This window comes from Elgaria multicarinata, chromosome 13 (assembly GCF_023053635.1).
Source record: "Elgaria multicarinata webbii isolate HBS135686 ecotype San Diego chromosome 13, rElgMul1.1.pri, whole genome shotgun sequence".
In the NCBI taxonomy this organism is placed as follows: domain Eukaryota; kingdom Metazoa; phylum Chordata; class Lepidosauria; order Squamata; family Anguidae; genus Elgaria; species Elgaria multicarinata.
The window spans coordinates 27,257,350-27,271,895 of NC_086183.1; the positions used below are offsets into that span (position 1 = coordinate 27,257,350).

General features: G+C 47.5%; 1 protein-coding gene across 2 annotated transcripts in view; it reads right to left on the reverse strand.

The window, feature by feature from the left end:
- Nucleotides 1–10,537: 10,537 nt before the first annotated feature.
- Nucleotides 10,538–14,546, reverse strand: part of CADM4 (cell adhesion molecule 4) — a 121,108-nt gene continuing 117,099 nt past the window's right edge. For both annotated transcript variants that reach the window (XM_063140341.1, XM_063140340.1), the window contains one exon: nucleotides 10,538–10,660. In XM_063140341.1, the coding sequence (XP_062996411.1) occupies nucleotides 10,551–10,660 (110 nt within the window). In that variant the 3' untranslated portion in view covers nucleotides 10,538–10,550. The remainder of the gene's footprint in view (nucleotides 10,661–14,546) is intronic.

Below are 14,546 nucleotides of genomic sequence, written 5' to 3' on the forward strand. Positions count from 1 at the left end.
CGGTGGCTGTTTGGAGCATGCGGCATCAGGGTGTGTGCGTGTGTGTGTGTGTTTTCTTTTATCACCAGCGTTCTCCATGATACCCAAGGGGGATATAAACCAACCCAAGCCAACGACAGGCACCGAGCAGCACTCCCCACTTCTACAGAAACCAGAGCCATAAAAGGCCTCTGTTGGATATTAAGTCCTAATAAAAAAAACTATCATCCCTTCTGTCTATGTATATGTCAGAGGCAGTGCCTCTATATCATGCAAAACCAGAGGTCCTACATCATCCCAGAGAAGAGCAGAGAATGGACAGGATGGCACAGTGGCTTGAATGTTAGATGCTGACCTGCAGCCCTCTTCTGCTCCTGATACAAACTAGTTGGCTTGGGGTTTGGCCTCTGTCTTTCTTGTCAACGTAACTTTTATAGATGCAATGATGTCCCAGGTATCTGTGGCCAAAGGGACCCTTGCATAGAGCCACTGGGGATCAGGAGGTAGGGAGGAAAAGCTTAACCTTTTAACTGCCCCAAATGAACTAGGACAGTGCTCTCTCTTTCCTCCCTCCAATGTTGATTTGGAATGGAGGTGACTATCCTATGCACAGCTTACCCTTCCTAGTGCTCCTAACTGTAGGACTTAAAAGCAGGATTACCAACTTCAGAAAAAGAATGTTTTTAGTCATCTTCCTCTGCTAAAAGGATACTCAGTGCACTATTCATCAGTAACAGTAGCAGGACATTCACAAGATGGGAAGTGTGCTGGGAAGGAATTCAACAGGTGCAGCCTCCCCACCCCACCCACCCCAGCACTGAGGTGCATGTTGATTTTCATCTGGCTTTGCTTTGCAAGTCTTTACCATAAGGGAGAAAGGTTGTCAACTCTTCCAAAGTTTCCTAAATGATGCCTCACTTACCTCATGTCCTCTAAGTCACACACAGGCCTGGTTCAGACAACACGCTAAACCATGCTGCTTAACCTCAAAATGTTTAAGGGAATGCATTAAGGTTAATACATTCCCTTAACCATTTTAGTGTGTTGTTTGAACCAGGCCAATGAATCCTGAGGCATTAAATTGGGATGCTTCCCGCCAGACGTTTTGAGGAGAGAGGTTGATTCTCCAAAGTTCTCTAAAAATGATGAGCTCAGATGTTGCGGAGGGGGGGTATAATCATGACACCATGGGTGTCCTCCTTCCCCTGTGCGAAACTGTTTGTGAAAAGATCCGTAAAAGTTAACATGGGGTGTAACGCATGCAGTGCAGCCTTACGAGCTGCTGAAATTTGATGGCTGCCCATGAAATTCTGCAAAAGGAGAGAAGAGTTTCTGCTAAGCAGTAGACTTCGTGTTGAGACAGATCTCAATTTAAGGCAGTGTTGCAGAGGGGAAAAGAGAGTACTTGGGTTGTAGCAGCAAATGGATGAGAGTTGATCTCTGTAGCTAATGTCAGATATATATTTTTCCCTGTGCTTTTGACAGCTGCATGGAAAGCAGAAACTCAGCCGGCGAAGCTGTGTGTGTGTTGCATCTGCAAGCATCGCCCAGTTCCTTCCCCCACAAAAGGCACAATTTTCTGTGGGGAGGGGGCACACATTTCAGCAGGGAGGAAGAAAAGATTGACAGCAAGGCTCAATTTTCTCTTGGATGTATTCAAGATTAGATTGCAAAACTGCAATGCATTTTAAGAGGATGTGGTTACATCATCATAACCAGAGAGATGTATGCTTCTGAAGAATAATTACACGTGACTTGGAATTCAGGTGTGTGTATGGGGGGGGGGGTGCCCCATCCCAAATATTGAAACTAGAGTAGCTATAGTAGAAGCTGAAGATTATTAATCACACTCAGGCCAGATGATGAATTATATTTGCGATGCAGGGTGAGCCACGTCTGACCTCTGCCAGAATTCACTCCCTTCCCATAGATGAAGCCGCACCCAGGGCTCCTCCACCCACACACCACACCCTTGCATTGGGTTCAGGAACTGTGGTCTTCTTTTGGAAAGGTACAACATACCACCACCCGACCCTACCATGTGGCGCTCCCCTCAGAAGCTCTTTAAGTCTTCCTACCAGGGAACGAACAGCAGCGCCTTGATAAGTGGTGTAGTGGCTAAAGTGTTGGACTGGGAGTTGGGAGATCCAGGTTCTAGTCCCCGCTCGGCCATGAAAGCTCACTGGGTGACTTTGGGCCAGTCACAGACTCTCTGCCCAACCCACCTCACAGGGTTGTTGTGAGGATAAAATGGAGAGGATGAGGAAGATTATGTACGCCACCCTGGGTTCCTTGGAGGAAAAAAGGCAGGATATAAATGCAATAAAAAATAGGGGGCAACAGAGAGAGAAAGGAAGGATCTAGGTGAGGTTGAGGCCTAAGAGAGCTGGCAGTGGTCTGCTTTCCGCATCTCTCCTGCCCTGTCTTCGCGACATTCAACACTTTGCCTAATGAACTAAGAAGCAAACCTATCCCTTTTGTCTGGAGCAGCTTTCAACTCCTTTCCGTGGGCTCTCCCTCTATGGGAAACATCACCGTATTTCTTCGATTGTAAGACGCCATCGATTGTAAGACGCACACTAATTTCAGTACCACCAACAGAAAAAAAAACCCTAAGACACACCCACGATTCTAAGACGCACCCCATTTTTAGAGATGTTTATGTGGGGGGGGGAGGTGTGTCTTAGAATCGAAGAAATAGGGTAACTCTCCCAGGCACCTTTGCTTACAATGCAAACAGAGGGGCTCTGCTTGAATGGGGCTCCCATATCTTTAACAGTTGTATTGAAAAGGGAATTTCAGCAGGTGTTATTTGTATGCATGCAGCACCTGGTGCAATTCCCTCTTCATCACAACAGTTAAAGCTGCAGGAGCCCTGCTCTCTTTTGTATCTGGTCACTCTAGCATAGCTCCTGCAGCTTTAACTGTAACCCTACTCTTATCTTCGATTTAAGAAGGAGATAAGAGCAAGCTCACATGAAGTCATGGATGTTTTAATGTGTCAGAGGGGGCTCCCCCCACCGCACCCCAAAAATTGAGGGGAGAAAATGGATGGTGCCCTATCCTAACACATCTTCACCTGTGACCTTTGCTCCTCCCTCTCATACTACCACCTCTCCCCCCCCCCCCAAATGGCTCTGCCATTTCTTCCCTGCTATTCTCCCTTCAAAGACCAGCTTAAACCTCACCTTTTTCATGAGCCCTCATTCCTGGCTGATACAAATCCAGAAGCATGTCTCCCTGTTCATCCATATCTCCCTTGTGCTAATGTCTAAATTCGATTTGCTAATTCCTTGGGGCAGGGACCTGCCTTTTGCCTGTGTTTCTCTGCCAAGTGCCCCTGTACTCCAATAGCATTTAGGTCTTCTGACTATACTCTTATAGTCGGAAGACCTAAAGACGGTAGCGCACACGCTGGTAACTTCGAGGCTCGACTTCTGCAATGCGCTCTACATAGGGCTATCTGTGTGACTAGTCCGGAAACTTCAACTAGTTCAAAATATGGCAGCCAGGTTGGTCACCGGTACACCTAAGGGTGACCACATTACACCAGTTTTAAAATCTCTTCACTGGCTGCCAATTAGTTTCTGGGCGAAGTATAAAGTGTTGGTTATCACCTTTAAAGCTCTACATGGTTTGGGTCCAGGCTACCTGCGGGATCGCCTTCTCCCGTATAATCCGCCCCGCACACTCAGGTCCTCCGGGAAGAATTTACTCCAGCCAACGAAAACAAGGCTGACAACTATTACCCAGAGGACCTTTTCTTCTGCCGCTCCCAGTTTGTGGAATGGCTTGCCGGGAGAGATTCGTCAACTTAACAGTCTTCCGGAATTTAAGAAAGCCATCTCTTCGGGCAGACATACCCAGTTGAATTATAAGATGCCTTTTTAATAATGTGCTGCTTTTAATAATGTATTAGTTTTAAATGTTTTAAATAGTTATATGTATTTTATGGTGTCTGTATTTGTGTTGTACCCCGCCTCGATCCAGAGGGAGAGGCGGGTAACATATTGTTGTTGTTATTATTATTATTATTATTATTATTATTATTATTATTATTATTATTATCATCTCGATCAAAGATCGATGAAAGCGCAAAAGCTCGTTGCAGTTCTAATTCCAGGACACATTCTTGAAAGGGGAAGGAAGGATGGAAAGGGCTCACTCACTTGGCTGCTATTTAGTGATTTTCCAGGCATCTCCTTCCCTGCAGCTGTCTAGGTCCAAAGCGAAGGCCTTCCGGTGTCTCTACCGTGAGGGAAAGGGCGCATGCCGTTATATTCAGCCCCAGGCCATTCCACCCTAGCTGGGTACTTCCATTTGGAGCCTTCTTTCAACTCAGGCCTCAGGGCTGGTCCGTGATAACAAAGAGAAGTGCTGTGTTTCACCCTTGATCTGCCGTAGTATTCCTCACATACCTCAGGCAAGTTCATAAGGCAGCTTCCAAAGCAGGTGGAAATGGTTTTCTGACAGGCGTGAGCCTCAACACCTTTCTTCTGAGAGAACAAACCTTTTCTTCCTCCACTCGCCCACCCTTCAGGATCCATTTGATGTCTGTTCAGTGTTTAATTCGCTGTTTTGTTAATGCCCCGACAGTGGTTGCAGGCTGATTGGATTAGGCGCCCAAGAAAGCCCAGGACCGCAAGGCCGGGGAAGATACTCACCTTTTAATGAGCAAAATGAGACTCGTTAGGAACAATTTGATTCCTAGATGAGCTTGCTGCCCCAGTGAGCAGACACTATCCATCTTTGTTCTGGCAGCAGCCATAACATTCAGGATTCAGGGACAGATGGGCCCACTGACTTGATTCGGCAGGGGCAGGAGAGCAACACGGGACCATGGTCCTGGGAAATAATTATAGATAGACGTTTATTAAAGGGCTGTGGAATAGAGGGGCTTTTTTTAGATTGTTCTGGAATGTGATATGTGTAAAATAAGGAGTAAGTTTTGCCCAAACTGTGAGATAAGGATTACTGGAAAACATCACAACTGAAACAGTACCAAAACTGTGTGGGCTACCATCTATAATTGCAGTAAAGATTTGGAAGAAAGTGATCTGATGGGAAACCTTCAGCCCATGGGCCAAATTTGGCCCACCAGGTAGTCTCATCCAGCCTGCAAGGCCTCTAGGGAGCCCCCACCCCCTCAGAAGGGAGAGAAGTGGGGTGGCAAGTAAGCCAAGAAGGCCGTGGCTTCAGGAAGGGGAACATAGGAAGTTGCCTTATGCCGAGACAGACCCATGTACTCCAGTATTGTCAACACTGACTGGCAGCAGCTCCCCAAGGTTTCAGGCAGGGTTTTTTCCTGCTGTACCAGGAAATGCCAGGGAGTGAATTTGGGACGTCTGCATGTAAAGGAGGCGCTCTACCGACACAGAGCAAAGCCAGCTCAGGACTCAGCCACGGCATTGAGGCACACTTAGTAGGGGGAAGATAGCTTGAAGGGCCCATTGTTGTGTAGAATAATACACCTGGTCATGGGGTGATGGATAGATTAAATAGGGGGATATCAGCCAGGAGGAGTCAGAGGTCTTCAGGAAGGCAAGCAGAAGAACATTAAAACCCCAGACAAGGTTGGGAACTAGAATGAAGGGAAACTTTCTTTTCTTTTCTTTAGAAAGCAAGTCCTTCTCCTCTCTCTTGCTTCCCCTTTCAGGTTTCCTCATTTCATGTCTGCTCAGCATTTTAACTCCCTGTTCTGTTAACACTTTGACAGGGGTTGGGGTCAGGAGAAGGTTGCTGATCCTATTAGGCGCCCAATGAAGCCCAGGCTGGAAGACACTCACCTGTTAATGAGCACACAGGGACTCATTAGGGGCAATTTGATTGCTAGAGGACTTGGCCACTTTTTACTTAAGGGCTGATTGACAGGATGCAGAACGGAAAAGATAGGCTGAAGGGCGAAGGCACGAACAGAAGTTTGGGTGGAAGAGGTATGAACTCATGTTTGCTGCATTCCAAGGCTTGTTTTCAGGGCAGAGTAGCTGTGTTCAAACCATGGTGGCATTTAGAATCTGTGCCTGTCGTCACCTTTGGCCTATGTGTGATGGAAGTGGCTTCCTGGCACATTGAGATCCTGGAACAACCTCGAGCAGCTCCTGGTATCCCAGTGCCCCAGCAGGACTAGAGCTGCTGATGCCTGTTCTCCACCACACTTTAAAACAGACCCACCCCCTTGCCATTCCAATGAACACCAGGTGGCTGGGTGTTGCCATAGCATCGCTCCGATGCATTAAAATGGTGGCCTCCCACCACTGGGTGCTGCCATTTTAATTTCCCATAATGCCCCCGAGTGACATTCCATCAGGGGATTGTGGGAAAATATAACAGTGTCTCCATCAGAATGCTGTTGCCACCACATAAGCCCATAAGGAGATCCAGAAGTTGCCGGAGACGCATTAACAAGTATTTTGCCAACGGCTCTCTCCAACCTGGTGCCTTGGACACACATTTGCTCCCCAAAGTAATGCTTCGTAATGCAGCGAGCTTTTGCCACGCCAGACTGCATGTCTGTCTTCACCCAAAATCATGGGTGTGATACTGGTCATAAGATACGAGCTATGAACGTCCGCAGGGATCTAGAACGAAGACCTCAGAAACAGGTGTAATCTAAAATGAAGAATACTTGGCTAGGTGAGCTTCTGACTGGGGAAACCAAATTTATATGTTAAGAGATCATGGAGTCTGATACAGCACTAGACGTGTTGGTTCTGTTGCTTTTACCGGGATCATTGCTCTCGCTACTTCGACAGTGCAAGTAAAAAGAGCTGCAAACCCAGAATTTATGCCATTTTGTTGAACATTAAATCCCACCCAACCCCCACTCCTGCGATTGTTTTAAAATATTTTTACCGGTCGCTCCCAGTCGAAATGTTTTCCACAAGAAGAGAGTTTTGTACAGAATGACAGATGGGGGACGCGTAGAGAGACCCGGCGGAGTAATAAAAATGAGAGTGAAGGAGAGAAATGGAAGGGAAGCAGGCACAATGTAAAGGCGCAGGAATGTTGGCGGTGTCTAGAGCAGAAACGGGGGCTTAGTGTGTTTATTAAGGGTCTCTGCCTGAAAACAGGCACCGCAGAAGACTGGGAAGGGAGCAGGGGGAACCAGAAAGGAAGCCAACGATGCCGGTAGGAGGCAAGTGTGTTTAGAGGAAGGGTTGCAGGCAAGAGCTGTAGCAGGGAGCCTGGCTTGGAAGAGGACTGGGAGTGCTAGTGGAACTTTAGGGGCTGCAGGAAAAGCTAGGTCTGTACAGTAGACCTTGGATGGGGACCTCGGTTCAAATTCTTGTTCAGCAGTGAAGCTCACTGGGTGGCCTGGGGCCCTCTTTCTCTCAGCCTAACCACAGATTTATTGTGAGAATAAAATGGAGGAGAAAGCACATTTCCTTGAGCTCCTCAGAGGAAAGGAGGGTTCAAATGAACAGATTCCGGCTGGACAGCAGGAAAAGCTTTCTGACTGTTAGAGCAGTACAACAATGGAACCAAAGACCTGCAGAGGTGGTGGGCTCTCCAACACTAGAGGCATTCAAGAAGCAGCTGGACAGCCATCTGCCAGGGATGCTTTAAGGTATATTCCAGCATTGAGTAGGGGGTTGGACTTGATGGCCTTATAGGCCCCTTCCAACTCTACTGTTCTATGATTCATTCCAAGGACCGAACGGGATCTAGGACACAAGGATTCGAACCCGCCTCCAGCATTGACGCTTGCAGTCCTGGGCAAGTCGAACACACTTAACCTCCATTCCTCTATCTGTAAAATGGGAAGGAGTGGTGCCCTACCTCCAGCAGACTCGATGTTTTGAAATGTAACTGTGGAACTCCATGCTGCGTGATGCATGTGAACCCCACAGTTTTTTCTGATAGTCCATCCTCGCCCAGTTTAGACGTCTGCTCTAGCCACTGCTTTCTTTGCAAGGTTATTGAGAAGGCAAGAAAGTTGCATTTGCTAGATATTCCTTGATACAAAGGGCTCTGTATAACGCCAACGTGTTTTAAGGCCCATCAATTCCATCTGCTCCCCTGTTGAGAAAAGCAGCCGATGTCCTGTTCTTCTGGCAAAGGACTCACTCCAAAGGACACCGAGGTTGTGCAGTTGCTGGGTCTCCAAGCCTGGCACATAATCAACCAACAGGACTATTAATCTCACTCTACATTGGGCCCCTGCAGAGGCTAGAGACAACTCATGAGAAGTCAGAGTTTGTGTGTTTCATCTCTTGCACTGGTGAGGGGGGCGGGCAGACAGCTTCGACCCCCATTCCCAAATGTCCTGGAACTGACATTGCTTCCACAGCCTGACACACACTCATGAAAAAGGATCCCACAACCACTGGTGTTAAAAGAATTAATCAGGGGGATTTATTGAAGTATCAAAGGTGGTTAAAAGGCAGACATAGATATTTACATATATATTAACTTTTGGGCACAGGGGAAACAGTCTTGGGCTGCAGAGGAACAAGCCCCCTGCACACTCCCGACCCCCAGTTATATATTAATTATTATATTTTCCATTCTTTTTTTTTTTAATCTCCCCTTCCAAGACACAAACAATATAAAATAAAAACCGCGAGCCAGAGACGGACACAGAATCACACGTCAGTTTCTTCTTCTGTTTTTGTTTTTCCCAGACGAAAGACAAGAGGGGAGGAGGTGGGAGGATTCAGGGGAGAAGGACATCGGGATTGGGGGGAGTGAAGAGTGGGTATCTACTGGCACAAATGAGAAACGTCGGCAAGGTCGGAAGGGACCAGGGGGGTCACCAGAAGTGGGGGTTCAGGGAAGAGAGACGGCTTTCAGCAGCCCCCCCTTTTGCGGCAGAAGCACAATAGCGGGGTTCCGTGCCGAGGGCTGGGGTAGCAGGGATCCCCCAAGGCCAGCCACCCCAGGCATTCTATCCCCCGCAGTGCGATGCGACCGCCTCTGGGGTGGAGCAGCCGTTTGTAACAGTGCCTCCCCCCTTTTTATAGGTATTGTAAAGGTAGCTGCATCCGGGGAGGTGAAGATCATTGAAATAGGATCGAAACGGGTGCTGAGGGAGGGGTACCTATTGCTGAGCCTCTCGTTCCGCTCTCTGCCGCCCCGGCTGCATCTGAGGGAGGAGGGCCGGGGGCCGGTGATCTGCACCAGGGTGCTTTCATTACAGTCCGGGGATGGGATAGGATGGTGTAACATCACCACCTGCACAACAGTCGAGGAGGAGGAGCTAAAGCTGTCCTTGGTCAATCTGCATTTGCCAATGTATTTAAATGGATGAATTATTCTTCATTTATTATTTTTAAAAAAATATGCCCTCCACCCTCTGCAGAAGCTGGGCTTTGGGCCAGGCGAAGTGGCAGGCATGGGATGGGGATTTGATGCTCCGATGGGCTCTGCGGTCCCACCCCCTGCCCCTGGCTGAGCACGTCACGTAACAAGGACGACAGAGACAGACAGAGACGCCCCCCCTTCCTCTTCCCCCTCCCTCTCCCTCCCCTAACTATCATGGCTTTGAAGGAAAAATAAAAAGAATCCAACCTGCTTCTTAAGGCCCAACACGGCTAGAGCGGCCCGGCCTTACAGGGGGGAAGCATGCGGCCAAGAGGATTACCATGCCGGACGACCCGGAGGCATCAAGACGTCCCGGAGACTCCCAAGCCTTGCGCTCCGGACAGTTACTTAGCCCAAGCTGGTTCCCTCCGTAATGGCTGGGAATAGACCTGAGGGGGTCCCAACTCACACACCGGCTCCCCGCCCGCACCCGGTCATTTTCCTAGAACGCAGGGCGGAGAAGTCCCTGCCCCTCCAGGGCGGCGGAAAAGGTCCAGGTGCCCCAGAACAAAATGTGTTAGCCCCCATCTCCCTCCCCAGATATTTTGAGACTCAGTGCTAATATCTGAAAAAAACAAACAGAGCTAACGAGCCACAGTTGCGCCCAAGGGCTGGGCCTTCTTTTGCAATGTCACTCTCACCCATCACCTGTTTTCTACCCCTTCACCATCCTGGCAGCCCTGATTTCCCACGTGTCTTCCATCTCGCTACCTCCCATAGGGCTATTTACAAAGAGACACAGCCCTCCCACATAGCTCTGCCTCTCCCCAAAGGGAAAAAGGGGGGCGGCTGTCTCCCAGGCTCTGTTTCACCGAAGCAGAGCTGTGCACGTGCACGAGGGCACACACGCACACCCTCCCCAGAATTAAGAGGGCCTAACTCTGGCGCAGAGCGCATGGCGGAGGGGGTGGGAGGAACAGCCAATTGCAGGAGGTGGAGCTTCATGGCTGGGGCGGGGCTAAAGTCTTCGGTTTCAAAAATAAAACCGAAAAAGTGGCGGCCACGTGTTGTTGTTTTTACACAATGGATATTGTTCTGGTTTTTTTAAGCGTTTTTGTTCATTTCCCCCACCCCTGTTTTTTGTAATCCAACCCCTCCCCCCTCCCCCAGCTAGAGCGGCAGCTTTTTCGATCAACGTCTCCTCCGTTCTGCGCTCCCCCTCTTCAGCTGCTTCCCCCAACATTCCGTCCCCGAACCCCCTTTCCGCTCCCCCTTCCCTTCCCCTCCCCTCTCTCCCTCCCTCCCTCCCCCCACCCCCCTGGCCAGGCTCAGATGAAGAATTCCTCCTTGCGTTTATGGCCATCGCCCCCGTTGAGAAAGGCCTCACGGGCTTCTCCGTGCTCGTCCAGGCCACTGGCCTCGTGCGTCAGGTAGGAGCCTGTAGCAAGAAAACAGAAGGCGGCATAAATGTGGAGTAGGTGCAGAAGAAGAAAACCCCTACTCAATTCTTCCAAAACCGTCCCAATCGACCCCATTTGTTTGTTCTGTTCATGCAATCGGGAGATGGATCCCAACCTGGTGCAATAAAAGCCAGACCTCGACATTTTGCCACATTCTAGTGTGATCAAGAAATGAAAGCCAGGACAGGGCAGACAGAGGCTGGCTTGATTCTTGGTGGCTTCCATGGCGTTCAATGGGACAAAGGTAAACAGCCTGCAATCTGCAAGACAAGTAGGGAGGGGGGCAGAGGGAACCCAGCACTCACCCCAGACACTGCAATCAACAAAAGCAGGTCAGCCCCGACCCGGATTAGGGCTCCCAAACATTAAATTATATTATGTAGCAAATCAGTTGAGATATGTAATAGAGAGTATAATAGGAATAGGAGATTTAAATTGGTTAGAGGGGAAAAAAGGGAAAAGAGTTAGATTGGAAGTTAGAGAATATATTCTTGAAGGACCATAATTCAAAGTGGAGGAGGGGAATTGAGAACCCTCTTTTAAAGAATGTGTTAGAAATATGGAGAATAAATAAAAGGAAATTGGTTCCAGTCATTTCCCCAATAACACCGGTGGTGGTAATGAGGGAGTTTCCTGAAAATTTAAAAGAGGTAAAGAAATTAAAAGATGAGAAAGTACTTAAAATAAGAGATTGGATGGAGAAGATGGGAACTAAGGAAGAAATAAAAGAAAAATTAAAAGGGGGAAATATATCATGGTTCAGTTGTGTCCAAATGGAACAATGGACCCAAAAATGGCTAAAGGATAATAGAGATTACAGAAAGAATACTAAATTTGAGGATTTGATCTTACAAAAAGAGAAAGAAAAAGAAGTAAATAAATCGATAAAAGGATTAATGAGTGAAATATAAAAGATATTATTGGAAATGGAAACTCAAGAAAATTCTGTTAGGATGGTATGGGAAACAGATTTGAATGAGAAAATAGAGCAACAGGACTGGGAGAGGATAACAAAGTGTGTTGAAAAATATGTCTGTAAGGATAAAAGAAAATTATTCTAAGATAATTTGGAGGTGGTATCTAGCTCCAATAAAATTAAACTTAATAAATAAAGAGAACTCGATACTTTGTTGGAGAGGATGTCAGAAGAAAGGAACGTATATACATATGTGGTGGAATTGTGCACATGTACAAAAATTATGGAAAATGGTGTATAGAGAAATAAATGAAATAACTGGAATGGATTTAGAAGAAACACCAAGTGTAGCATTATTATCAATGTATGGAAATCTCAAATGTAATCAGATGGAAAAAGAATTAATAACGAACTTGTTAACAGCTGCAAGGTTAATGATATCCAGAAATTGGAAGGTTCAAGGAGATTATGATATAGAAGACTGATATAAAGAAATATGGGATATTGCTATAAATGATAAATTAACATGTAATATTAGATTTAGAAGAGGAATAACAAAAAACAATGATTTTGAAGAGATATGGAAATTGTTCCTAGAACATGCATTGTTAAAAGGGAGAGGAAGAACACCTCCAATGCAATTTTGGAAACTAGAATAAGATCCCGAGGGTGGGGGGGGGGGGCATTTATTAATGTGAGTTAGTTAAGAAGAAGAATGTAAAGCTAAGAAATAAGAGGAATGTTATGTTATGTATGTATATGATTTATCATGTGTTGTTGTTAAATAATAAAAATTAAATTAAAAAAATAAAATAAAAGGGGGGGGGGAGGTCAGCCCCACCCCAAAGGGTGTCCAACAATGCTGAGCTTGACTTTCTCCAATCATTCATTCCGAAGGAGAAATGGGACACTTTCCTTCCCTACTCCCTCCCGGAGTGCTGTGCGTGTAACAAAAAGCAGACCTAGCTGCACCATTGCTTTGCACGAAGAATAGTTTAAGAACATCGGAAGTGCCCTGATGCTGGATCAGACCAAGGGTCCATCTGGTCCAGCACTCTGTGGCCAACCAGACGTCGACCAGGGATGAACAAGCAGGACATGGGGTAGCAGCACCCTCCCGCCCATGTTCCCCAGCAACTGGTGCACACAGGCTTACTGCCTCTGGTGCTGGAAGTAGCACACAAGCATCAGGGCTAGTAGCCATGGATAGCCTTCTCCTCCAGGAATTTATCCAACCCCCTTTTAAAGCCATCCAAATTGGTGGAAGGGTGGGAGGCATGGAAGTAGGATGGGAGTGCCAAAAAGGACTGAACTCTGTATCCCTCCCTTCGCTCCACCCACCCCGCTCCATCCCAGGTAAAAGTCGAAAGGTCTTTCAGCAGTACATTCAAGCCACCAACTCTGAGTTCCTGACTGTTGTCATTTGCCAACCATGCAAAATCATCCTCTTGTGCTCCATGGTAACAAACTGAGAATTATTAATGCTCCACGGGCCACAATCAAGAACAGGGATTATGAAAAGAGAGTAACAGATCTCTCTCTCTGTCTCTCTCTCATGGCATACCCTTTCACGGTTGAGAGTGTTCATGACGCCATCCAACATAGGGCCATCTTTAGCCCATAAATGTGTATGCCACGATAGAACGCTGTTACGTCTTTAGAGTACCACAAGAACTATTGTTGTCATTTCGCTGCACCAAAAGTAAATATAGCTGCCCCTCTGGAACAGGGAGCAGAATCTCCACTTTGCTTGCAATGAGGCGCTCTTGCAAGGAAGGGGGGAGAAACCCAGCCTCGAAGCATTCAGCATATGAGTGCTGCGGGGTTGTTAAAAGCCGAACCTCACAATAAGCCATCTTCCATACGCACCTCTAAAGAAGTTTCCAATGGCTTCGAGTGCACATGACTACGCAGCTGCGGTTGAACCTACGCTAGCATTTCTTCACAAACGCATCCTCCCAACTACACGTACGATCGCGAGGGTCTGGTGGTTACATTACTGGTAGTCGCCAAAAACGAAAGGAAACCCCAAGTAGCAAGTTGGGAAAAAAGCCAAGGGCAAGGAGTGGAAACAGAAATATATCTTAGGAAGTATTTATTTGTTTTGCCAATGCGTTTTGAACTTATGAAGTCCATCTTCAGGGCAATTCAAGTAAGAGTATAGAGTATAATTTCAATTTTCTCCAGAAGAAGGACTTCATAAGTCCGAAACACGTTGGCAAAACAAATACATATTTTCTAAGATATAGCTCCGTTTCCACCCCTTGCCTTTGGCTTTTTTTTTCACCGGTTACATTACTGGTGCCAGGGCTCGAAATCATCGGGCAACTGCTCAGGCCCTGGCAGGGGGGCCATTGCCAGCTTCTCGAAGCCCTCCCCCTTCTCCTCCTCCTCGTTGTCGCTTGTCACCAACCTAATCTCTCCAACCCATGACATGACCAAGGGAGAGGAGGAGATGCCTGCTTCTCCTTCTTCCTACGGGTGGTGGCGAAGAGTAGAATCAGAAGGAGAGAGAAAGTGACTAGGTGGCAAGGAGGAGGAAGGGGCTCACCAAGGGGAGCTTGCTCAAGAGCCCCCTCCCCAAAAACCTGCACCTGGCAACGAGCGGTTAACAAGGAGGTGTGGTGTTCTGCCTCCCATGTTCTAAGGGAGACCTGGGAGAGATGGTGGGAGAGGCTGGCTTGAAGTGACCCAAGTCTTTGCCCGGTCGCAGGAAGTTTCACCCCAAATCTACCACTCACCTAGTCACCCACCTTTTATTATGTTAATCCTGGAGGCTAGAAATATGCTCTTTTAAAACAGACACATAACAACCTGAGAATAGGAAAGCCAAACTTCTGAAGAATCCTGTGCTGTGAGAGAACACCGCCGCCACGGAGTGATCCAGCATTCCTGTTTATGACCAGAGCCTCCCCACCAGCCGTCCTGCGTCCCTCCCGCCCGCCCCT